Below are 26,011 nucleotides of genomic sequence, written 5' to 3'. Positions count from 1 at the left end.
ATAAATGTTGATTCAGTTCACTGACAAGCCCACAAAAGCCCATTTAATCTACAACAAACTGTGGGACCTAATCTTCATTTGGAACAATAATTCTATCTATTCAAACTTCAACTTGACATGCTGCCCACGCTTCTCTCTCCATCACCCAACCACAGTAGGTTCATTCAGTCATATCTTCTCTCCCAAACACCTGCCAAACACGAAAGGAGCTCCTCCATGTAAATCACCAGTGACGGCCTCCACAGGCCGCGGGTGCTCTGGGCCAGGAGTAATGCTGCGAGGGTCAGGGACAGAAATGCCAACGATTGGGACAAGAACACACTTACGGAAAGCTGTGATGCTAAGAGCGCACAGGAGAAGAAAACAGGACTGGAGGGGTCACACGGTACTCTCTTGCCTCCGTGCCTTGTTTTCTCTCTCTCTGTTTCCCCCTTGACAGGACTGGAGGGGTCACACGGTACTCTCCTGCCTCCGTGCCTTGTTTTCTCTCTCTCTGTTTCCCCCTTGACGGACTGGAGGGGTCACACGGTACTCTCCTGCCTCCGTGCCTTGTTTTCTCTCTCTCTGTTTCCCCCTTGTTTTGCTACCCAAACTAAATAAGGTGAGAATTAAGAATTACCTTCTGGAGTAGGGGAGGTTAGGGAGGAAAATCAAGAGTTTTTTTCCCCTTTATAATTCCTCCCTCTGGCCTAAAATGTCACCAGAAAGGAAGTAAAGAAGCAAGAATAAACTAGGGCAGAGTAGTAAAAAGGAAGGTGAGACATAGCATTGTGATTAAGAGTTTGGAGCTACACAGATCAGAATTCAAATCCTGGCTCTGTCACTTGCTCACTGTATGACCATGAGCAAAGTACAAAACAGATTCTGAGACTTAATTTTACCCCCTCTATAAAATGTGAAGAATAATTCCATATCTATTTATCAAGGCTAGTAATGCTTAAATGAGATTATGAAAAGAGCTTAACAAAATGCCCAGAATATTACTACTGCTTAATAAATAATGGCTATCATTATCACCTTTATTTTTCTTCTTTCCTCCTCTACCTCTCTGCATTAGTCCCAAAAGTCACTACAGAAACCTCTCAGTGACTAGCACTGGAAATGGAGGTCCCATAGCAAGGGATGGAGGAAGAAGGAGCAGGTCTCTAACAGATATGGACAGGTAGAGTCTCTAAAGCTCAAGGTGCCTGAGGCAGGGATTCACTTTAGGAATTGGGACTGGTTTCACATCACTCTGAGGATAGTAAAATAATAAGAAAATAAGTTTAAAGAGCACCTAAAAAAGACACTCGAGTGATTTTCTAGAGTCAGTACAATATCATATAATTATCCAATCCTTTGACACATAAAGTAATCGACATTACAAATAAACATCTACTTGTAGGAAACCAAATCAAAAAGAATTCAGTTCAGCTGAAGTAAAAATTGAAAGGATTTTAAATAACAGGAATGGGGAACATTTCCTACCTCATCATCATTAACTCCCTGCCTCCCCAGACCCTCCAAAAAACACCTGATGATAATGAGCCGTGCTGTGTGCATTGTCATCACTCCTCCATCCAACTAACAATGGTTACGTTGCACAGTCTATGCCATGCTCAGTACTAGGTGCTGGCCTATGAGGAGTTTAAACCATACAGGTGGAGATGGAATCCTGGGACTTGGTTTAAGGGGTTAACATTTTGTGGTTTCCCTAAGCAGTGAGAGAATAAGGGAAGCATGTGGCAAAATAAGGATATTCAGTTCTAAAGCAAAAGACATCTGAACTAGCAAAAGCAAAGGAGAAGAGTAGATAGAAGTTAAATGCAGAGTTCAATTAGGAGGAGCTATGGCAAATTACCTTTAAAGAGAATGTTCACTGCAGAGTTGTCTGTAAGAGTGATAAACCTGTATAATCTGGGGGACACTGTCATGGAGAAGTGACAGAAACTTTGGAGTCAGACCTAAATTTAATTCCAGCACTGCTGTTCTATTTGCTGTCAATTTGACTAAACCATTTAGCTTGTCTCAAGCTCTGTTTCCTCATCCGGCAGTGGAGGGTAGAATTTGCTGCGAGCTCATCTCTCACTCCCCCCGGGCCCTCTATAGTCTAGCTGTGTCAGTGACTTGCAGCCCTTCCAAGAAGCCATGCTACCTCACTCCTCATCTGGCACGTGCTGCTCTCCCTGCACCTTTTTCCTTTTTTCTATTGGGCTATCCGACTCACCCTTTAAGATTTGACTTTGGCAACAACTACCTCGGTGAAGGCTCCCTACACCCCAACTGCAAGCATCATGTTCTAATGTGTGCACAGCTGCAATCATCTCACCCCCTAATTGCTCTCCAAGCCTCCCTTTGGTTAATGCTGTAGACTTCTGGCAACTTATTCTTCCTCCAGATGCTGACACTTCACTAGATTATAAACTCTCGCTGAAGAAGAATCAGAATGTTTCGCAAACAGAACCAAAGGGTTCAAAATACTTTTAATAACCTCAACTGTAATGGTCAGTTTTACGTGTCAACTTGGCTAGGCTACAGACCCTGGTTAGTTATTCAATCACATATTAATCTAGGTGTTGGCTGTGAAAATATCTTGTAGATGTGATTAATGTCCATGAACAGTTGACTTTAAGGGAGATTATCCTGAACAATCACGGTGAGCCTGATTCACAAAAGGCTCTAAGAGCAGAACAGAGGGTTCCCTGAAGAAGAAACTGTACCTGTGGAGTGAAGCTTCCGCTCCCGCCTGCAAGTTCCAGTCTGCCCTTCCTGATGGCCTGACCTCTGAACTTAGGACCTGCCTAACTAGCCCCACAGTCACATGAGCCAATTCCTTACACTAAATTTCTTAATACAGAGATCCTACTGGTCCATTTCTCTGGTTTAACTCTAAGTGATAGACCAGCTCTTCACTAAATAAAGTCTAAACTCTATAGTCTAGCATTTGAGGCCTTTGATTACTTCCATCTAATCTATATTATCAGTATTATCTCTCTCTTTTTTTTTTAAATTAATTAATTTATTTTATTTATTTATTTTTGGCTGCGTTGGGTCTTCCTTGCTGCGTGTGTGCTTTCTCCAGTTGCGGTGAGCGGGGGCTACTCTTCGTTGCGGTGCGTGGGCTTCTCATTGCGGTGGCTTCTCTTGTTGCGGAGCACGGGCTCTAGGCGCGCGGGCTTCAGTAGTTGGGGCACGAGGACTCAGTAGTTGTGGCTTTTGGGCTCTAGAGCGCAGGCTCAGTATTTGTGGTGCACGGGCTTCATTGCTCCGCGGCGTGTGGGAACTTCCCGGACCAGGGCTTGAACCCTTGTCCCCTGCATTGGCAGGTGGATTCTTAACCACTGCGCCACCAGGGAAGCCCCAGTATTATCTCTTATTAGGCCCTTGAACAAACCTCCCAAATTCCCCCCAAACTGAACTATTTATTTTGAAGGCAGCATGGTATAGAAAGAGCATGAATTTAAGTATTAGAGTTCAAGGACACCAGTGTGTCCTTGAGGAAAACATTTATCTCTCTGAGCCTAAATTCCCCCATCCATATTATGAGAATCATCACCATTACATTTAGGGTAGTATTAAGCTTAACTGAATAACACATGTACAACACCAAGGACAGTCCTGGAAAAGTGCAGTTTAATAAATATTACTTATTTTCCCAGCATAAAAATACATCTTCCCAACTCTGCCTCTATTTATGTTATTCAATTTGCTTTAATTCTTATCCTCTCCCTATATTCTGACTGTTAAACTTCCACCAAGACTTATTTTTTCCTGTTATCATCACCCTAGCTAAAGTGAGATTTTCTTTATTTAAAATATGAGTATCACATTCACTTAACATTTTATATTAAAGTTCTCAAACATTTGTTGTCTTATGTAATATAGCGTAGTATATGACCTATACCTGATAAGGTGGCTATGTGTATACATCTCTTACATACTTTATTTAATTACAAGCTCCTTGAGAAGCTTGTAATTTTGTATCTGAATTTTGTATTTCTTGGTGTATCCTATGAAGCATCTAGCATTGTGCTGTATATGCAAATATTCTCTGCATTATCAGATTAATGAATAAAGAACTATCAGCTGTGAAATCTGCTGACACAACAATCTAAAGACATCATATCCCTTCTCAATAACCCAAAACGTCAAGATAAATACCAAAAGGCAGTGTTTGGCATTAGACTACTCTGGACTCAAATCTCAGTTCCTCCACATCCTAGCTGAATGGCCTTTTGCAAATTACTTAAATAGCTTCAGTTTCCTCTTTTATACAGAAAAATTATAATGCCTACTTCCAGCACTGTTACGTTTAAAGTGGCAAAATAAATTTCAAATACCCAGCTGAATGCCTAGTTATATCCTCCACTAAAACACGTTTGTTTTTGTCTCTTTTCCTACCACGTAAGAAATGATTTCTACTCTAGCCAATTTCACATACATTCAAATAATGAAAATTACTTGGGGTAAATTATTTAAGATGCATTACAGCATTATAAAAAAATGGAATAAATACTACTGCTCTTCCTTCCATTACAGAAAAATAAAGTATAAAATTGAAAAAAGTTACCACTGGAAATGTCTGCAGACTATTATTATTAATAATACACCATTCAGGTATATTACTTTTTAGAGGATTTGGACATGGTAATAATCATTAGAGAATGAAGTAAAGGAGATGGAAGAGGCATATTATCCCTGGTAAATGACAGTAATATATTTTAAAAGAGTAAAGTGTTTTAATATAGTAAAACCATATATGTACTGTTATATTTTCTTAGTTGTATAAAGTATTATTAAAGAGCGGGGTTTTTTTGGCATTGAAAGTACAGTAAACTAGGGACTAATTCTTAAAATGAGGATATATAGAAAGTTCTGGAAATCTGTATTTAAGAATTTTAGAAAGATGAAGAAGGTAAGGATAGTTCCAGAAAAATGTATATTATTTTAAAAGGAACATTTTGAATAAGTGATTTTATTTCTTTCCAGCTCCTAAACTTAATATCAGATAAAGTTAAATATATTGCTTTGAAACTGTTTTCTGATCACCTGTACTGTAGAAAGATACGGAATACTTGTAACATGCTAAATAATTATAAAAATAAACAGAAAAACAACACAGTTAATGCCATAGGCAAATGTAAATTACACAGCTATCTTTATAGCCTCTTAAGTTACAGGACCATTATTACTGATACACCCTTTTCCCAACTAAAGAAACAGAGATTACTGAGAAAAAAAGACCCAGTACAACAAAAGCAAATGAAAGAGTTAGCTTAGTATAGCATGTACATTATATGAACTCACTGCAGTTAATTTGATATAATTTCTTTCCTTAGTCTTATGATTTTACACCATCATCTGAATCTTCATTATACTTTCTGAACATACCTTGACTTCTTTACTAACACCTCTGGTAAGGTTGCAGTGAGACTTGATGATCAGCAAAGAAGCATAAGATGTCCATCCCACAAAACCAAGAATGACATTGAAAGCCAAAAAGAATCTGTCATAAGTGTGATAATAGGACAATCCTTTCAATGCAAGATTAATCAGCTCCTTGCAAAGGGAGACCTATGGAGAAAGAAAAATATAACTTGCCACATGCAAAGACAAAGAAAATCTAAGTTTCAAAGGAAGAAAAATTATTAAAGTAACCGTAGATGATTGATCAAAAACAGATTTTGATTGTTCAAGGATCTTCTTGCAAAGTATAAGAAAAATTCCTGAATAAAATAAATTTCTAAATCTTGATAAAAAAGGACATTTAAAATGCAAACTATCTATGAGATGTGCAATGATTTTAAATGATTCTAAATGATTCATTTTGTGGAAATTATCTTCAAATGACACATGAAAGAAATGGTTCTCTAATAATACATTTTTTGACTTTCTCATATCAGATTACCCAGATCAGTTATAAAACGTTATTAAAATAACTTAATATTTTAGTGGAGAAGAATAGCTTGCCACTGTAAAACCGTAACAAAAATAAGCATTAGAAATGCCATCATACTACTTAGGCAATTTTAGAAACCAAAAATACAATTCTTTCTTACTTTAAAATTATATGACCATTTAAAACAGAGAAAATTAATGAAAAACATAGTAGGGTAGGAGTTGGGAAAAGTCAGAGCTTCAGTATGAACCATTAGATTTCTAATAGTGTGAAGCTAACTCTAAATGCACAGATATGTCATGTTCTAAAATATTATGCATAAATAAGTTGGATGACAGAAGCTTGGGATATACTTTCTCATTATAGAGAACAGCAATTGTTCATTTCCAATGTTAACCTAAAAAAGTTTACCTATAACATTACCTGAAATAAGAGAAGTATGTCCATGTGGATAAAGCAGCTACTTAGGAAATTCAACCCTTCCTTAAAGGTTCAGGAAAGCTCCCTGGCCTGCCCACTATGCTCTCCATCACCATACTTGCCCCTCCCCATACCTGAATGATCAGCTATTTATATATACAAGGCCTGCATACTTACTGCTTCATCATACTTTTTCTGTTTTATATAAGATCTTGCTTTTCTTAAAATGTTGATCTGTTTAGAATCAGAAAGCGAGCTACAAAAGAAAAAAAATGCTTTAGGTTTAAAATGTTTCTTCATTTCAATTACATTTTTTCTTGGTTCTTTGCTTAATTGAAAATAAAAGGATGGTGAAAATTGAGAAAAGAAAGAGAGAAAGAAAGAAACAAACTCTGAGCCAAACTGTATCACTGCTGGTTATCTGAACTCTTCCAAGAAATAACTTACAATTAAATTTGGTTTTCTTGATTCAAAGTTTCAACTGCCAAACTCCACTTATGACAGTCATACAATATATCATTGGAAGAAATGTAATGCTCTGGCTAACACAGAAATTCTGATTAAATCAATGTAATTAATGGAACAACAAACGAGTGGTCTGAGTTACAACACTCAGCTCTCTCATGCTCATGGTAGACACAACAGACAGGGCAGATTCATTACGGTGCTTTGTACCCTTGAGCCAGACAGGGCCTGACAATTTTCATTATCAAAGAGATCCGAGCAGAGCTTAACCAACAATTAAAGTTAGTGAATAATTTGAATCTATTTGCTATTTTTGTATTACACCATATACTTTTTTGGTTTTCCTATCTTTCATTTCTCTTTCCACCATTTCCCTGTCCTTTGTTTTAAATACAAAGGAGAAATACTCCTAATACTGCATAAGTAATTTTTAAATAAGTATATTTAAACACAAAATTGAATATATACTGCTTAACTAGCATCTACATTCCTAAAGTGAATACCTTTACATTTTAAAAGTGTAAAAAAGTTATTTAAGGATATATTAGGTTGGATCATTTGAAATTGATGTTTTTATATGTCAAAAACTACTAAATTAAATTTTGACAATTTCATATGGCTCAATAATCACTTGTCTTCTTTCTACTTGGTTTCAGCAGCTTCTAAAGAGATAAGATGGAGACTTTGTAGAAAGTTCATCTTTTAAGCAATGTTATTAGTTTGGGTGGGTCACAGACATCTTTCAGAATCTGAAACTCACTCTAGAAAAATAAATAATCCAAAATCTTACATATAATTTCAGAAAATTCAAGAACCCCAGAACTCAACTATGAACTCTCTACAGTTCTATAGAGGCTTGATTAAGAATCTGTGCCTACTCCAAGGGATACCAGATCTTTCAACTCATGGGAACCCAATCACTTTGTCAGATTGTAGGAAAATCCCCCACCCCTGGACTCAGTGGGATGTGGAAGAAAAAGGTACCAGGAAGCAAGAATACATGAAAGAAAAACAAGTTACTTCAAACTGTTGCCATGATCCAGTTCTCTGCCCTTCAGACACCACACATTTTGGAATATCTTCCTAGAAGTCTTAGAAATGGAATTACTGGGCCAAAGGGCTTCTTTGAAGGCTACATCTAAGATAAATTTTCCAAAGTTCTATAAAACCCTTCTAAGTTGATCTTCCTTCTCCTTGCTCTAATCCACTCCACTTCCTAAAATACTGATTACATCTTCTAATATACTTGAAATTGATATGGGTATATTATTGTCTACTGCGTCAATTCTAAACTTCCTGGACTACTGATGACCATCTCCTTCTATTCTACTTAATTTCCCATTATCCCAAATATATACTCTCAGTTATAAAATGGTTAAGCTCTTCATTCTTCACCTATCTTGCATTCACGTCTGAGTTATTGTTCATAAAGATCCTCCCATCTCTGCTTTCCAAAATCAAATCTTCATCATCCTTTATGGTCTACTCCAAATCTCACCTCACACCATTAGCACTTTAGTGTGGTCTCATCATCAATTTATTTCTCGTCAATTAAATTTTAACTTTCATGAGGGCAACTAATTATTTACATTAATATCAATAATACTCAGCAAAGTGCAAAGCACATAAAATGAATCAATAAATCTTAATTGATTAAAATGCTATAAGGAGAGGAGCTTCAAGATGGCGGAAGAGTAAGACGTGGAGATCACCTTCCTCCCCACAGATACATCAGAAATACATCTACATATGGAACAACTCCTACAGAACACCTACTGAATGCTGGCAGAAGACCTCAGACCTCCCAAAAGGCAAGAAACTCCCCACGTACCTGGGTAGGGCAAAAGAAAAAAGAAAAAACAGAGACAAAAGAATAGGGATGGGACCTGCACCAGTGGGAGGGAGCCGTGAAAGAGGAAAGGTTTCCACACACTAGGAAGCCCCTTCGCGGGCGGAGACTGCGGGTGGCGGAGGGGAGAAGCTTCGGAGCCACGGAGGAGAGCGCAGCCACAGGGGTGCGGAGGGCAAAGCGGAGAGATTCCTGCACAGAGGATCAGTTCCAACCAGCACACACCAGCCCGAGAGGCTTGTCTGCTCAACCGCCCGGGCGGGTGGGGACTGGGAGCTGAGGCTCGGGCTTCGGTCGGATCGCAGGGAGAGGACTGGGGTTGGCGGCGTGAACACAGCCTGAAGGGGCTAGTGCGCCACAGCTAGCCGGGAGGGAGTCCCTGAAAAAGTCTGGAGCTGCCGAAGAGGCAAGAAACTTTTTCTTGCCTCTTTGTTTCCTGGTGAGCGAGGAGAGGGGATTCAGAGCGCCGCTTAAAGGAGCTCCAGAGACGGGCGTGAGCCGCGGCTACCAGCACGGACCCCAGAGATGGACATGAGACGGTAAGGCTGCTGCTGTAGCCACCAAGAATCCTGTGTGCAAGCACAGGTCACTCTCCACACCTCCCCTCCCGGGAGCCTGTGCAGCCCGCCACTGCCAGGGTCCAGAGATCAAGGGACAACTTCCCCGGCAGAACACACGGCGCCTCAGGCTGGTGCAACGTCATGCCGGCCTCTGCCGCCGCAGGCTCGCCCCACACTCTGTACCCCTCCCTCCCCGCGGCCTGAGTGAGCCAGAGCCCCCGAATCAGCTGCTCCTGTAACCCCGTCCTGTCTGAGAAAAGAACAGATGCCCTCAGGCGACCTACACGCAGAGGCAGGGCCAATTCCAAAGCTGAACCTTCGAAAAAAGAAGAGAAAGGGAAATTTCTCCCAGCAGCCTCAGGAGCAGTGGATTAAATCTCCACAGCCAACCTGATGTACCCTGCATCTGTGGAATACCTGAATAGACAACAAATCATCCCAAATTGAGGAGGTGGACTTTGGGAGCAACGATATATATATATTTTTTCCTTTTTCTCTTTTTGTGAGTGTGTATGTGTATGCTTCTGTGTGTGATTTTGTCTGTACAATTTTGTTTCTACCATTTGTCCTAGGTTCTGTCTGTCCGTTTTTTTGTTTGTTTGTTTTTATTTTAGTATAGTTTTTAGCACTTCTTATCATTGGTGGATTTGTGTTTTTGGTTTGGTTGCTCTCCTCTTTTTTTTTTTTAATTACTTTAAAAAAACTTTTTTTTTAATGATTATTTTTTTATTTTTTACTTTAATAACTATTTTATTTTATTTTATTTTATCTTCTTCTTCCTTTCTTTCTTTCTTTTCTCCCTTTTATCCTGAACCGTGTGGATGACAGGCCCTTGGTACTCCAGCCAGGTGTCAGGGCTGTTCCGCTGAGGTGGGAGAGCCAAGTTCAGGACACTGGTCCACAAGAGACCTCCCAGCTCCATGTAATATCAAATGGGGGAAATCTCCCAGAGATCTACATCTCAATGCCAAGACCCAGCTCCACTCAATGATCAGCAAGCTACAGTGCTGGACACCCTAAGCCAAACAACTAGCAAGACAGGAACACAACACCATCCATTAGCAGAGAGGTTGCCTAAAATCATAATAAGGCCACAGACACCCCAAAACACACCACCAGACATGGACCTGCCCACCACAAAGACAAGATTCAGCCTCATCCACCAGAACACACAGGCACTAGTCCCCTCCACCAGGAAGCCTACACAACCCACTGAACCAACCCTAGTCACTGGGGGCAGACACCAAAAACAACGGGAACTATGAACCTCCAGCCTGAGAAAAGGAGACCCCAAACACAGTAAGTTAAGCAAAATGAGAAGACAGAGAAACACACAGCAGATGAAGGAGCAAGGTAAAAACCCACCAGACCTAACAAATGAAGAGGAAATAGGCAGTCTACCTGAAAGAGAATTCAGAATAAGGATAGTAAAGATGATCCAAGATCTTGGAAATAGAATGGAGAAAATACAAGAAACGTTTAACAAGGACCCAGAAGAACCAAAGAGCAAACAAACAGTGATGAACAACACAATAAATGAAACTAAAAATTCTCTAAAAGGGATCAAAAGTAGAATAACTGAGGCAGAAGAATGGATAAGTGACCTGGAAGATAAAATAGTGGAAGTAAATACTGCAGAGCAGAATAAAGAGAAAGAATGAAAAGAACTGAGGACAGTGTCAGAGACCTCTGGGACAACATTAAACGCACCAACATTCAAATTATAGGGGTCCCAGAAGAAGAAGACAAAAAGAAAGGGACTGAGAAAATTTTTGAAGAGATTATAGTGGAAAACTTCCCTAATATGGGAAAGGAAATAGTTAATCAAGTCCAGGAAGCACAGAGAGTCCCATACAGGATAAATCCAAGGAGAAACACGCCAAGACACATATTAATCAAACTATGAAAAATTAAATACAAAGAAAAAATATTAAAAGCAACAAGGGAAAAACAACAAAGAACATACAAGGGAATCCCCATAAGGTTAACAGCTGATCTTTCAGCAGAAACTCTGCAAGCCAGAAGGGAGTGGCAGGATATATTTAAAGTGATGAAGGAGAAAAACCTACAACCAAGATTACTCTACCCAGCAAGGATCTCATTCAGATTTGACGGAGAAATTAAAAGCTTTACAGACAAGCAAAAGCTAAGAGAATTCAGTCCACCAAACCAGCAATTTACAACAAATGCTAAAGGAACTTCTCTAGGCAGGAAACACAAGAGAAGGAAAAGACCTACAATAACAAACCCAAAACAATTAAGAAAATGGTAATAGGAACATACATATCGATAATTACCTTAAATGTAAATGGATTAAATGCTCCAACAAAAAGACATAGACTAGCTGAATGGACACAAAAACAACACCCGTATATATGCTGTCTACAAGAGACCCACTTCAGACCTAGAGACACATACAGACTGAAAGTAAGGGGATGGAAAAAGATATTGCATGCAAATGGAAATCAAAAGAAAGCTGGAGTAGCAATTCTCATATCAGACAAAATAGACTTTAAAACAAAGACTATTACCAGAGACAAAGAAGGACACTACATAATGATCAAGGGATCAATCCAAGAAGAAGATATAACAATTGTAAATATTTATGCACCTGACACAGGAGCACCTCAATACATAAGGCAAATACTAATAGCCATAAAAGGGGAAATTGACAGTAACACAATCATAGTAAGGGACTTTAACACCCCACTTTCACCAATGGAAAGATCATCCAAAATGAAAATAAATAAGGAAACATAAGCTTCAAATGATACATTAAACAAGATGGACTAAATTGATATTTATAGGACATTCCACCCAAAAACAACAGAATACTCTTTCTTCTCAAGTGCTCATGGAACATTCTCCAGGATAGATCATATCTTGGGTCACAAATCAAGCCTTGGTAAATTTAAGAAAATTGAAATCGTATCAAGCATCTTCTCCAACCACAACGCTATGAGACTAGATATCAATTACAGGAAAAAAATCTATAAAAAATACAAACACATAGAGGCTAAACAATACACTACTTAATAACCAAGAGATCACTGAAGAAATCAAAGAAGAAATCAAAAAATACCTAGAAACAAATGACAATGAAAACACGACGACCCAAAACCTATGGGATGCAGCAAAAGCAGTTCTAAGAGGGAAGTTTATAGCAATACAATCCTACCTTAAGAAACAAGAAACATCGTAAATAAACAACCTAACCTTACACCTAAAGCAATTAGAGAAAGAAGAACAAAAAAACCCCAAAGTTAGCAGAAGGAAAGAAATCATAAAGATCAGATCAGAAATAAATGAAAAAGAAATGAAGGAAACTACAGCAAAGATCAATAAAACTAAAAGCTGGTTCTTTGAGAAGGTAAACAAAATTGATAAACCATTAGCCAGACTCACAAGAAGAAAAGGGAGAAGACTCAAATTAATAAATTTAGAAATGAAAAAGGAGAAGTAACAACTGACACTGCAGAAATACAAAGGATCATGAGAGATTACTACAAGCAACTATCTGCCAATAAAATGGACAACCTGGAAGAAATGGACAAATTCTTAGAAACACATAACCTGCCGAGACTGAACCAGGAAGAAATAGAAAATATGAACACACCAATCAGAAGCACTGAAATTGAAACCGTGATAAAAAATCTTCCAACAAACAAAAGTCCAGGACCAGATGGCTTCACAGGCGAATTCTATCAAACATTTAGAGAAGAGGTAACACCTATCCTTCTCAAACTCTTCCAAAATATAGCAGATGGAGGAACACTCCCAAACTCATTCTACGAGGCCACCATCACCCTGATACCAAAACCAGACAAAGATGTCATGAAGAAAGAAAACTACAGGCCACTATCACTGATGAACATAGATGCAAAAATCCTCAACAAAATACTAGCAAACAGAATCCAACAGCACATTAAAAGGATCATACACCATGATCAAGTGGGGTTTATCCCAGGAATGCAAGAATTCTTCAATATATGCAAATCAATCAATGTGATACACCATGTTAACAAATAGAAGGAGAAAAACCATATGATCATCTCAATAGATGCAGAGAAAGCTTTTCACAAAATTCACCACCCATTTATCATAAAAACCCTCCAGAAAGTAGGCATAGAGAGAACTTACCTCAACATAATAAAGGCCATATATGACAAACCCACAGCCAACATCATCCTCAATGGTGAAAAACTGAAACCATTTCCTCTAAGATCAGGAACAAGACAAGGTTGTCCACTCTCACCACTATTATTCTACATAGTTTTGGAAGTTTTAACCACAGCAATCAGAGAAGAAAAAGAAATAAAAGGAATCCAAATCGGAAAAGAAGTAAAGCTGTCACTGTTTGCAGATGACATGATACTATACATAGAGAATCCTAATGATGCTACCAGAAAACTACTAGAACTAATCAGTGAATTTGGTAAAGTAGCAAGATACAAAATTAATGCACAGAAATCTCTAGCATTCCTATACACTAATGATGAAAAATCTGAAAGTGAAATTAAGAAAACACTCCCATTTACCATTGCAACAAAAAGAATAAAATATCTAGGAATAAACCTATCTAAGGAGATAAAAGACCTCTATGCAGAAAACTATAAGACACTGATGAAAGAAATTAAAGATGATACAAATAGATGGAGAGATATACCATGTTCTTGGATGGGAAGAATCAACATTGTGAAAATGACTCTACTACCCAAAGCAATCTACAGATTCAATGCAATCCCTATCAAACTACCAGTGGCATTTTTCACAGAACTAGAACAAAAAATTTCACAATCTGTATGGAAACACAAAAGACCCCGAATAGCCAAAGCAATCTTGAGAAAGAAAAACGGAGCTGGAGGAATCAGGCTCCCTGACTTCAGACTATACTACAAAGCTACAGTAATCAAGACAGTATGGTACTGGCACAAAAACAGAAATATAGATTAATGGAACAGGATAGAAAGCCCAGAGATAAAGCCACGCACCTATGGTCACCTTATCTTTGATAAAGGAGGCAAGAATATACAGTGGAGAAAAGACAGCCTCTTCAATAAGTGGTGCTGGGAAAACTGGACAGCTACATGTAAAAGAGTGAAATTAGAACACTCTTTAACACCATACACAAAAATAAACTCAAAATAGATTAAAGACCTAAATGTAAGGCCAGACACTATTTAACTCTTAGAGGAAAACGTAGGCAGAACACTCCATGACATAAATCACAGCAAGATCCTTTTTGACCCACCCCCTAGGGAAATGGAAATTAAAAACAAAAATAAACAAATGGGACCTAATGAAACTTAAAAGCTTTTGCACCGCAAAGGAAACCATAAACAAGACAAAAAGACAACCCTCAGAATGGGAGAAAATATTTGCAAATGAAGCAACTGACAAAGGATTAATCTCCAAAATTTACAAGCAGTTCATGCAGCTCAATAACAAAAAAACAAACAACCCAATCCAAAATGAGCAGAAGACCTAAATAGACATTTCTCCAAAGAAGATATATAGATTGTCAACAAACACATGAAAGAATGCTCAACATCATTAATCATTAGAGAAATGCAAATCAAAACTACAATGAGATATCATCTTACGCCAGTCAGAATGGCCATCATTAAAAAATCTGCAAACAACAAATGCTGGAGAGGGCGTGGAGAAAAGGGAACCCTCTTGCACTGTTGGTGCGAATGTAAATTGATGCAGCCACTATGGAGAACAGTATGGAGGGTCCTTAAAAAACAAAAAATAGAACTACCATACGACCCAGCAATCCCACTACTGGGCATATACCCTGAGAAAACCATAATTCAAAAAGAGTTATGTACCACAATGTTCATTGCAGCTCTATTTACAATAGCCAGGACATGGAAGCAACCTAAGTGTCCATGGACAGATGAATGGATAAAGAAGATGTGGCACATATATACAATGGAATGTTACTCAGCCATAAAAAGAAACGAAATTGAGTTATTTGTAGTGAGGTGGATGGACCTAGAGGCTGTCATACAGAATGAAGTAAGTCAGAAAGAGAAAAACAAATACCGTATGCTAACACATATATATGGAATCCAAAAAAAAAAAAAAAAAAGGTCATCAAGAACCTAGGGGCAAGACTGGAATAAAGACACAGACCTACTAGAGAATGGACTTGAGGACACAGGGAGGGGGAAGGGTAAGCTGGGACAAAGTGAGAGAGTGGTAATGTATATATGGACATATATACACTACCAAATGTAAAATAGATAGCTAGTGGAAAGCAGTTGCAGAGCACAGGGAGATCAGCTCGGTGCTTTGTGACCAGGTAGAAGGGTGGGATAGGGTGGGTGGGAAAGAGGGAGATGCAAGAGGGAAGAGATATGGGGATATATGTATATGTATAACTGATTCACTTTGTTATAAAGCAGAAACTAACACACCATTGTAAAGCAATTATACTCCAATAAAGATGTTAAAAAAAATGCTATCAAAATATTGCAGACCTAAAAAAGGAAGAAAAATAAAAGAATGTATCTTGGCATTCTTAAAGCACCTAACAATTTGCTAAACTAAATAAAAAAAGGGAAAAAAAGCTTGTCCGGAAATAAATTACTTAAGCTAATTTATGTTCTCAAGTGCAGTCTTAAAAAAAAATGAGAAGAAACATTTTTAAAGAGAAATACTTGTTGCATTACATTAAATACATATTTTATATGAAATATTACATTATATATGCAGTATTTTGGTAAAGAAACCATGGTCAGTCGAATTTATATTTTTCTAAATGGACTCTTTATAAATCTAGGGACATACCAAAGGTTCAGAATGTGTCTGGAATTCATCAAAATGTTCTATACAAACCTCACTGTTGCATTATGACATTAAAGACTCTTATAAACGTGTTCCCCATGTAATTTTTTTAGTTTTCCATAAGTTGAGAACGAGTGCAAAATAAGTCTTAGTATCACATATTTTAAACATAAAGAAGTTTTGTGAGAAATAAAAAGTCCAGAATAAAAGGTACAATATTTTAACATCCATGTAAAAAAGACAAAACAAATAACAACAACAAAATAAGGGGGGCTGGCAAGGGAGTAATCAAAGGAGTAACGTATACAAATTAAAATGAATAAAGGGGAGCTGCACGTGCCAAAGCTGGTAAATCTTGAAAATCGTACTGAAGGGAAAAAAAGAGAATTGTAAAAAAAAAAAAATTGGTAGATTTTAAAAATAGGGATTCAATTATATTACACCACTTTATTTCTTAAGAAAAAAAGAGGATCTAAAGAAATATGGTAAAATGTTAACATTTTTTAAATCTGGATTGTAGGTACAAGGATTTTTGTTATAGTCTTTATTCTTTTCAGTGTGTTTGAATAATTTCATAATTAAAATAAAAAATATGTTAGCCAAAGGGATATATACATACACATACATAGGTACACATGATATATATAGACAGATACATAAGAAATTGCAGCTCTGCCTCCAGGAACAAAGACTGTAAAGACTGGAACACACCAGGCACGGGAACTTTCATCATCTGTGTGATTTTTATTGTGAAGATGTATTACTTTTTCATTCACATTTTACTAACCAGATTTTTAAAATAATTAAAACATTAAAATTTAACCATAGTTTCTGGCTATGATGGAGAAGCTTTGGCATACCAATGCTCCCACCAGGAACAACCAGAAAGCCTGATAAAACAAAATTAAAAATAAATTTGAAGGTACTGGAGAGCTAGCAGACCCTTGATGGTCTTGAGACCATCAAGAATTGAAGGGTTTGGACCCTAGAAAGAAATCACACAGAAAATTGTAACCCTTAGGGCATCCCTACACAAGGAAAAAGGCTGAGAATTTGGGCAGATGGCTGCTACCAGGATGTAGAGAATCCAACAAAGCCTTTGGCAATCTTATCAGACTGTAGAGATAAAAATTAAGGTTTGCAGCATCCCATGAAGCCAGGACTTGAGGACCCAAAAGAGAATAAAAATAAGAGAAAAATATACAATTTTCATTCTGGATTTTTTAAAAAAGACATGAAAAGAAGGTTATCTGGAATTACTTAAACTAATTTAATACAGATTCTGAAGTGAAGTCTTAAGAAAAACGAGAGAAGGAATTTTTATAAGCAAGAATTTATATATGGAGAACTCAGATAAAGAAACAGAGGCCAAGTGCTGGTAAGAGGGAAGGTGAACTTTACACTCAGCTGAATTCTTCAGCTGTGTAGGACAAGAGGATAAGAAGCTGGGGAGACAGCACCTGAAAAGTAGGACAGTAATCTCAAGATATATGAGAGAGAAAATCTGGTGTTCAGGAGCCACCTGAGAGGAAGGGCGTTAGCTAACACAACAAGCTTCAGCTGAGATCCCTGGGCGGCTCCACTCTAAGAGCAGAGACAAACCAGCGGGAAGAAGAGACAAAGAAACAAACTGCAACACAGCTTTGAGTCAGCTACTGCTCTGTGCCTGTCAGACGTTAAGGTAAGACCTCTCCAGAGAATGAGATAATCCAGAGCTTCTAAAACTTTTAATGTACAATGATAAGGGTTCATTTAAAAACTACCAGACAACAACAGGACCAACTGACAAAGGACAACAGTAACAAACTCACGAACAATACGGTTATTAGTGTTATCAAGTACAGACTTTAAAATAATTGTGGTTAATACATTCAATAATGGAGAAAAAGACAGAAAATTGCACCACATAACTGGAATCTACTTTTTAAATAAATTGAAATAAAAATCCTAGAATTGAAAAAAAAGTGATAACTGATAGCCACAAACTAGACAAAGCAGAAGAGAGATTTGGTATATCGGAAGATAGGTCAATAGAAAATATCTTGCCTCAACCTTGAAGAGCAGAAAGAAAATACAGAAAAGACCATTTAAAAAACCAACCATACACATCATTGTGAACAGGAACATATATATATATATATATATATATTTCTCCTGTATATATATATACACACACACATATATATATACACACACAATTGGAATCACAGAGAGGGAGAAGAGAGAGAATTTGGCAGAAATAATATTTATGATAATAGCAACACAACATTTCTACGTAGTAATTTGTATGAAAATTTCTCCTCTATTGACTAAATCTTTTATATTGAAAACATCAAATTTTAAAAGAATCTGTTATCAACATGTTAAGCTTAACTAAAAAGCAAAAGAGAAATAAATATTAATTGTGCACATTTCTTTGCTGTGATTGCTATTGTTTCATCTTTTTTCCACAGTTATTTGAACACTGTAGAAGAAACTAAACCATGTTTTAGAATTATCAAGACTTTCAGCATGAACTAGTGTTTGGAGGGTGAAATCTCCTTAAAATGCTACCCATAGAAGTATTATATATTCTTTACTCAGATTTTTATTACAAAGATATTTCATTTGCATTTACAAATGATATTTTAGAGGTACCTAATGATATCTACTCCATTCCTTTTTAGAATATCTATTTAAAGGAAAAACTATATCAAGACGACAAAGACAGAAAAAGCAGAATAAAAAAGTATTTATAGAATAATTTGCACTCCTTTAGACTGACCAATGATGTAGAATCTTATCTTTCATGTCATAATAAAGTAAATGAACATTTTCCAATGTAGGTATGTGATGTATAAAAGTTACTTTTTAAAAAACTATTTATTTATTTATTTATTTATTTTTGGCTGCGTTGGGTTTTTGTTGATGCACACAGGTTTTCTCTAGTTGTGGCGAGCAGGGGCTACTCTTCGTTACGGTGCGCGGGCTTCTCATTGTGGTGGCTTCTCTTGCTGCAGAGCATGGGCTCTAGGTGCGCGGGCTTCCATGGTTGTGGCTCGTGGGCTCTGGAGTGCAGGCTCAGTAGTTGTGGCTCATGGGCTTAGTTGTTCCGTGGCATGTAGGATCTTCCAGAACCAGGGCTCGAATCTGTGTCCCCTGCATTGGCAGGAGGATTCTTAACTACTGTGCTACCAGGGAAGTCCCCAAAGTTACTTTTTTAAAAGAAGAATTTCGGGTTTGAGGCAGAAAATTACACTTTTAGTAAATAATTAGTAAATCAGATGGATGAAGTGGTAGAAAGATTCACATTAAAACAAATATTTAAAATTTGGTCCAAGGGAGGAATTTTAATCCATATCAGACTAAAAGAAATAAATATATTAAAAAGAATAAAAGTTATCTTTTGCCATTTTAGTAGAAAATATTAATATTAAAATATTCTGTTAAAATTTATATCAGTTCCCTGAATTTAAAGTGATTTTTAAATAAAATATAACATGTTTTGGCTTCTGTTGGCAAGGTACAATATCTCCTTCCCATTTTCATTTTTTTCTAAAATATCTCTTAAGAGTCTTCTCTTGTTCTTTTCCCATTTCATGGAATTGTTTTCTTTTAATGTTTTTCTTATCTTACTTTAGCCTCTATACACACTTTCCAAATAGAAAGTGTTTTTTCCTCCTTTTTAAGGTACTTTCACATGTAGCCAAACTATACTTTTTCTAGTCATGTAGCTCCACCTGCTGGTCATTCCTGGGCATAGACTCGGAGTCCATTAGACCCAATTTTAGTTTTGAGGGTTTTTTGAGCAGTTCTATTTGTCATAATGAATATTTCATGATTTTTATTCTTTCTTAGAGTTCTTTAAAATATCAAAGGTAAAATTTACTTATTTTTTAAATAATAGGATAAAATAGGATATGCAGTTACCATATGGATCCATTGGACCCTTTTACAAGTCTAAGATATGTTACAGGATCTTAGCAATCTTGTTCTTCCTATATCTTGACACATTTGCTATTTCATCACCCTAGGAACTATCACATTATTCACAAATTATTCATGCTAGAAAAGACTAAATAAGACAATGGAAGGATGGTAGAGAGATATTATTAAACCTGAATCTAGTGATGCTGGTGAAATTAATCACATAAGTAAAATCTCAAGACTGAATTTTCAGCTGTCAGTATCCTAGACAAGTTTTCTTACATTTAAGAACTGATGAGTGAACAATATATTTCTAACAAGAAAAAGGAAATATGGTACTTATTCAAGAAGGAAGGACTTCATTGAACAATTATTTGTAACAAGAACCTGAGCTGTTTTACAAAAACGATGTGTGACCACAGCATTCTTTCATCTTTTATGATGTTTATGTTCCAATAATTACTTGATATAGTTTCTAAGTGGACAATGCTAACATTAGGTGTATATATAAAGGTGACTGGAAGGAAAGAGATGGTGTAGAAATGAAAAAAAACTCATTGGATTAGAGAAAAATAAAGAGCCCATTGTACTCAGATGATAAATGATGATAACTGTTTTTCCTGGTATACTGAACATATGTAACAGGGAAAACAGGATACTACTCATAATAGAAATAAAATATCCAGGAATAAAATAATGAGAAATGTATACTGGATGGGAAAAGATAAAATTTTACTTAGGGACATAACAGAAGATATAAATAAATAAACAAAGTTCAATAGTGTAAAAACGTCAATTCTCTCCAAATTGCTTCCTAAATATAGTGTAATAACCAAAGAATTTTTCATATAATTCAAGTTGATGATTCTAAAATTTATATGGAAGAATAAATTTCTTTTTTATCTGTGCCCATAACTTTTATGATTTTGATTCATGCCAATGATTAGAATACCGTTTGTTTTGTTTTTTGTGTTTTTTTTTGCCGCACTGTGTGGCTTACAGGATCTTAGTTCCCCAACCAGGGATTGAGCCCAGGCCCACATCAGTGAACGTGCCAAGTCCTAACCACTGGACCACCAGGGAACTTCCTATTTTTTGTTTCTTTTTAAATTATGTTTTATCAAAGCAATATATACATATAATTTTTTAAAATCAAAAACAGTACAGAGGGGCAAAATGACAACCAATGTGTCCCTGCCCCACCCTTCTCAGCTCTCAGTTCCCCAACCCAGAAATAAAAACTTTTACATGTGTCTGATTTTAGTTATTCTGGTAGTTACCCTCATTTTTCTTAATAATATGCTTTTATTACTATTTCTTTTTTAAAAAGTTTATTTATTTGTTTTTATTTTTGACTGTATTGGGTCTTTGTTGCTGTGCGCGGGCTGTCTCTAGTTGTGGTGAGTGGGAGCTACTCTTCGTTGCAGTGCGTGAGCTTCTCATTGCAGTGGCTTCTCTTGTTGCAGAGCACAAGCTCTAGGCATGAGGGCTTCAGTAGTTGTGGCTCACGGACTCTAGAGTGCTGGCTCAGTAGTTGTGGCACACGGGCTTAGTTGCTCCGCGGCATGTGGGATCTTCCTGGGCCAGGGCTTGAACCCATGTCCCCTGCATTGGCGGACGGATTCTTAACCACTGCACCACTAGGGAAGCCCCTATTACTATTTCTTGACTTGATAACCTGAGACCCTTGCTGTTGACTCCCCGCCGACTCTGTTCCTGCTGTCTCCTCCCACCTCAATATGGTTATATTACTATTTTTACCTCCTGGTGGCTACGTTGGTCACTTTAATAATCTAAAACCCAAACCTCTATCTTATTCTCTCAACTATAGCTGGAATCATCTCCACATTCTATTTTATGAGGACAATAGCACCACTATTATTCCATTTATATTTCTGCCTTCCAACCTGTAGCCTTGTACATTGCCGAAGTTGGTAACATTTGCATTCTATTCTGTAATCATTATGAAGTCTTCCTTGCTTTGTCTAAGGTTTGACTCTAAAAGCTGAAAACCAATATTTACATTATTTATGATTACTTAAATGCTGTTCACTCAGTAGCAAAGTTTTATACTGTAATTAAATTTTCTCATCTATTTCTTTGGAGCTTTGATCCACATGCCAATCTTCAAATCTTTCTTACAGTCCCAACAATTGTTCAAAATCATGTCACATCTTAGGTTGCTTCAGAAGCCTGCTTTTATTGTACAATTTAAAATGTTTCCTTTTCCCTTAAGTTTCCAGTGTATGGGGGGGGGTGAAGAAACGACACCTTCCAGTGTTTCCTCCAGCTTCTCATTCAGTGCATATGTTACTTAAAATTCATTTCACTTCATTTGAGGTCTACTTGCTGTTCTAATTTGGAGGATTTGCCTCCCATTTGGACCATTCTTGTACAATTTATCATTCTGTAAGTTTTTAGTTGCATTTTGCATTTTTTTTAAAAATGCATCCTATTTTTTTTCTCATTTTGTAAAGTTTGTGCTGCTTTTTTATTTATGGATACAACAGTTTCTCAGATATTTCTGAGGATTTTAATATTTTTAAGCCCTTTTCTATTCCTTCAGTTATCTATTTCCTCACGAGTCAATTCTTTGTTTTATCCAAGGCTTTTCTGGTCATACTGCAGGCTTTCAACAAATGATGATTTTCAGCCAGACAAGTTTGCAGGCAGGGTGGGTGAGCCAGTGGGTGAGAATCAACCATTCTGTTGGGCCCCCTGGTGACACAAAGCTAGCAGTGGCTCCGCAGGCAGGTGTTGAGCATGAAAGCAGGGGAAGTTCATGGTCAGCTCCCGGGCCAAGTGGAGGAAGGTGGGCAATGCGCACTTGAACCCCTTCCAGAAGAGCATTTCCCTGATCAGTCTTTCTCAAGTAGCTAACCTAAAGTAACTCTCAGTTACTTTCAGTGTCCTGTGTATTTTCTTCATATCAAAAATTGATAATATATTTCTTGTTCATTTATTTGTTTATTTTGTTACTGACTATACCTCTACATTACAAATAAACAGATGCATATGATATCTAAATGATATAGGGCAAATTCTAATTGATAAAGACTTGGCTTATAGTCTTTATAAGTATATGTGATAATCCTACAATTAGGGACACTCCTCAAAAATAATTCTACCTTTGACATATGTAATATAATTAATTTCATATGGTCATAACTTGCAAAATCCTAATTTTGCTTTGTTTTTGCTCTCCTATACACATACACACACACACACACACACACACACACAAAGGCAGGCTGCCATAGAGAATGATGTGATTACATGATTCAGAGGGCAATAGTTTCTAGTTTATGAATACTAGTCTAGTGCTATATAAGTTATGAAAAATAACTCCAATGAAGTCATTCAATCACATCCTTACCACCCATATTTCAAACAGTTTTTATTTATTTTGGTCAAGAGCAAAATCCTTCCTAATTAAATGTGAGTCCCTACTAATTGCAAACGAAGTCCAAGGAGGCTGAGTAAACCCGCCCGAGTCGGTGGTGCAGAGCCACATTTATGACTCAAATCTCCCCATTCTCAATTTAAGGAAAGCACATCTTTCTGGATGTGGGACAAAATCTGCTGCCCACCAAAATCTACTCTCCTCTTTGCCCAAGTAGTTGTCAGTGTTTCCCAGAATTGTCTCACTGGCCTTTTCTTGTCACTTTTTATATTCTCCCCAGAGCCTCCTACATGTTTAACAGTTTCCACCACCATCTTTATGCTGTTGGCTCCAAAATCTTAATAACCAATTCTCATCTCTATCTTGAGATCCAAGTCCTTATTTTTAACTAATTAACTGGTATCTTCAAATGTAAGTTGAACTCAGTAAATTCATCCTTACTTTTCATACTAGCTCTTCTTTCTTTCTATAAGCCATATGGCACAAGCATCTTTCCAATCAACCAAGCCAAGAGCCCCACACCTTCCCAGTCAAGCCCTGTTGAATTTATCTCCTTAATGTTTCCCATATCTCTCTGCGCCCCTATATCTCCTCTACCAGCCATTCAAAGGTATATAGCATCTGGTTCATTATTTATAAAACAATAGAAGAGGCTTTCATTTAGAAGACTGCACTAACATACCCAAAAAAGACAGTGTTTCTAAGTACCTAATCTATCCTGTCAAGCTTTCAAACTCAGTGAAAAATTATTTCCTACAAGTTAATAAAAAATATAAGAGACTTACTTAAATGGTGTAAACAGAAATGGTAAAGTAGCTTCTTTTTTCTGAGTCATTTTCACCTGCGAACCAAGTATGAAAATACTTTATATTATAAATGAGAAAAAAAAATTAATTTCATTTTGAAATATAAACATCCATTGAAATGGTTCTTCAGGGACAGAAATAAATGGAATTTTGTGTTGCTATATTATTTCATAAATATCTAAAGAAAATGTTAATATTATTGTACCATTACAATAAGCTGAGAATTAAGCATATCAAGCCTGCAAAATAACATATTGTAATGTAATTAAACTATACTTCTTTAATTCTTAGGAAACAAAATAAGCCAAGCTGCATTAACACATTCTGTTATTAAGAATAACAGAAAGGGACTTCCCTGGTGGCGCAGTAGTTGAGAGTCTACCTGCCAGTACACGAGACGCGGGTTCAATCCCTGGTCCGGGAGGATCCCACATGCCGTGGAGCAACTAAGCTCGTGCACCACAACTACTGAGCCTGCGCTCTGGAGCCTGCGAGCCACAACTACTGAAGTCCGTGTACCCTAGAGCCTATGCGCCACAACTGCTGAGCCCACGCACCGCAACTACTGAAGCCCGCGTGTTCTAGGGCCGGCATGCCACAACTACTGAGCCCACATGCTGCAACTACTAAAGCCCATGCACCTAGAGCCCATGCTCCACAGCAGAGAAGCCCATGCACTGCAATGAAGAGTAGCCCCTGCTCGCCGCAACTAGAGAAAGCCCGCACACAGCAATGGAGACGCAACGCAGCCAAAAACAAAAAAGAATAACAGAAAGTTTCAGTTAAATGATCACTTGTTTAAGCTCTTAATGCATATAATAATATACATGGAATGACAAGAAATGTTGCAATCTCTAATCCTACTTCTACAAGGCAAATTCCATTGATAAAGACTTGGTTTGTAGTCTTTATGAGCATATGTGGTACTCTAACAATTAGGGACACTCCTCAAAGGTAATTCTACACCCTCAAACTGATTCATGGAACCTGCACCTCAGATATGTGAAACTTTAGGACACTAGTTAAACACACAAAATTTAAAGATAATAAATTATAGAAAATCATTTCTTAAAATGCAAAATCAAATATTTTCACTTAATATATGCAATTTTTAAATTGTAATAGCATCCATTTTTGTGTGTGGTCTTGTTTTACCTTGAACTGTTCAAGAATCTGTACTGCATTTGTAAACATGCTCTCTGCTTTGAAGAGATCAGTGCTGTTAAGTATATCCACAGGAAGGGTTCCCTGTAAATAATAGACACTGATTTAATATTACAACTAACAAAGCTCAAAATATTCTTATAAAACAAAAAAGACTTACAAAGGAAGCAATAGAGATGACATATAGACAAATTATTGGAATAATTAAACAAAAAATCTTTTTAAAAACCATAACTAAAAAATGTTCTATTATTTTTTCTTACAAAGTAGATATAATAAACAAAGCAAAAGAGATGAATTAAGTTCAATAAAACCTAACATTTATTGAAAGATTACTATGTGGCAGGCAGTGAACTAAAGGTGCTCTGCACACACGAAAAATTACTATGGTGGGCCACAGCCAGCTCACTTAAGAAGGAAAAAAAGACATAATAGGAAAAATAGGACTATACTACTATGCATAGTAACGGTAAGGATTGTTTTGTGAAACTTTGGTTTCAGTGACAGACATACACACACACTTATGACTATAGGGGTCATATCAGAGTTCTGAGGTAGATGACATTATTTTTTTTAAGTTTGACTTGAAGGGCTAGGAAGAATGGCTGATGGGAATGGATTTTGTTTGCTTTTAGCTTTTCAGCATCCAGTTCCCATTCTTAACAGCATTACCATTCTAAGCTGAGATATCAGGTAGAGCATAGTAGGTCTCTAATGAGGCCCCCCCAGCCTTCCCTCACTGAAGGGTAGACAAATAACTGAGGC

The 26,011-nt window shown here is 37.1% G+C and overlaps 1 protein-coding gene across 1 annotated transcript in view; it reads right to left on the bottom strand.

The window, feature by feature from the left end:
- Window positions 1-26,011, bottom strand: part of PIGN (phosphatidylinositol glycan anchor biosynthesis class N) — a 109,345-nt gene that overhangs the window by 57,629 nt on the left and 25,705 nt on the right. The window contains 4 exon segments of the mRNA XM_082417952.1: window positions 5,371-5,553; window positions 6,476-6,554; window positions 24,062-24,117; window positions 25,238-25,330. Coding sequence (XP_082274078.1) covers window positions 5,371-5,553; window positions 6,476-6,554; window positions 24,062-24,117; window positions 25,238-25,330 — 411 coding nt within the window.

This window comes from Balaenoptera physalus (assembly GCF_965194825.1).
Source record: "Balaenoptera physalus genome assembly, chromosome: 12".
Lineage (NCBI taxonomy): Eukaryota > Metazoa > Chordata > Mammalia > Artiodactyla > Balaenopteridae > Balaenoptera > Balaenoptera physalus.
Note: the sequence above shows the minus strand (reverse complement) of the source record. Positions and strands in the feature narration are given on the sequence as shown.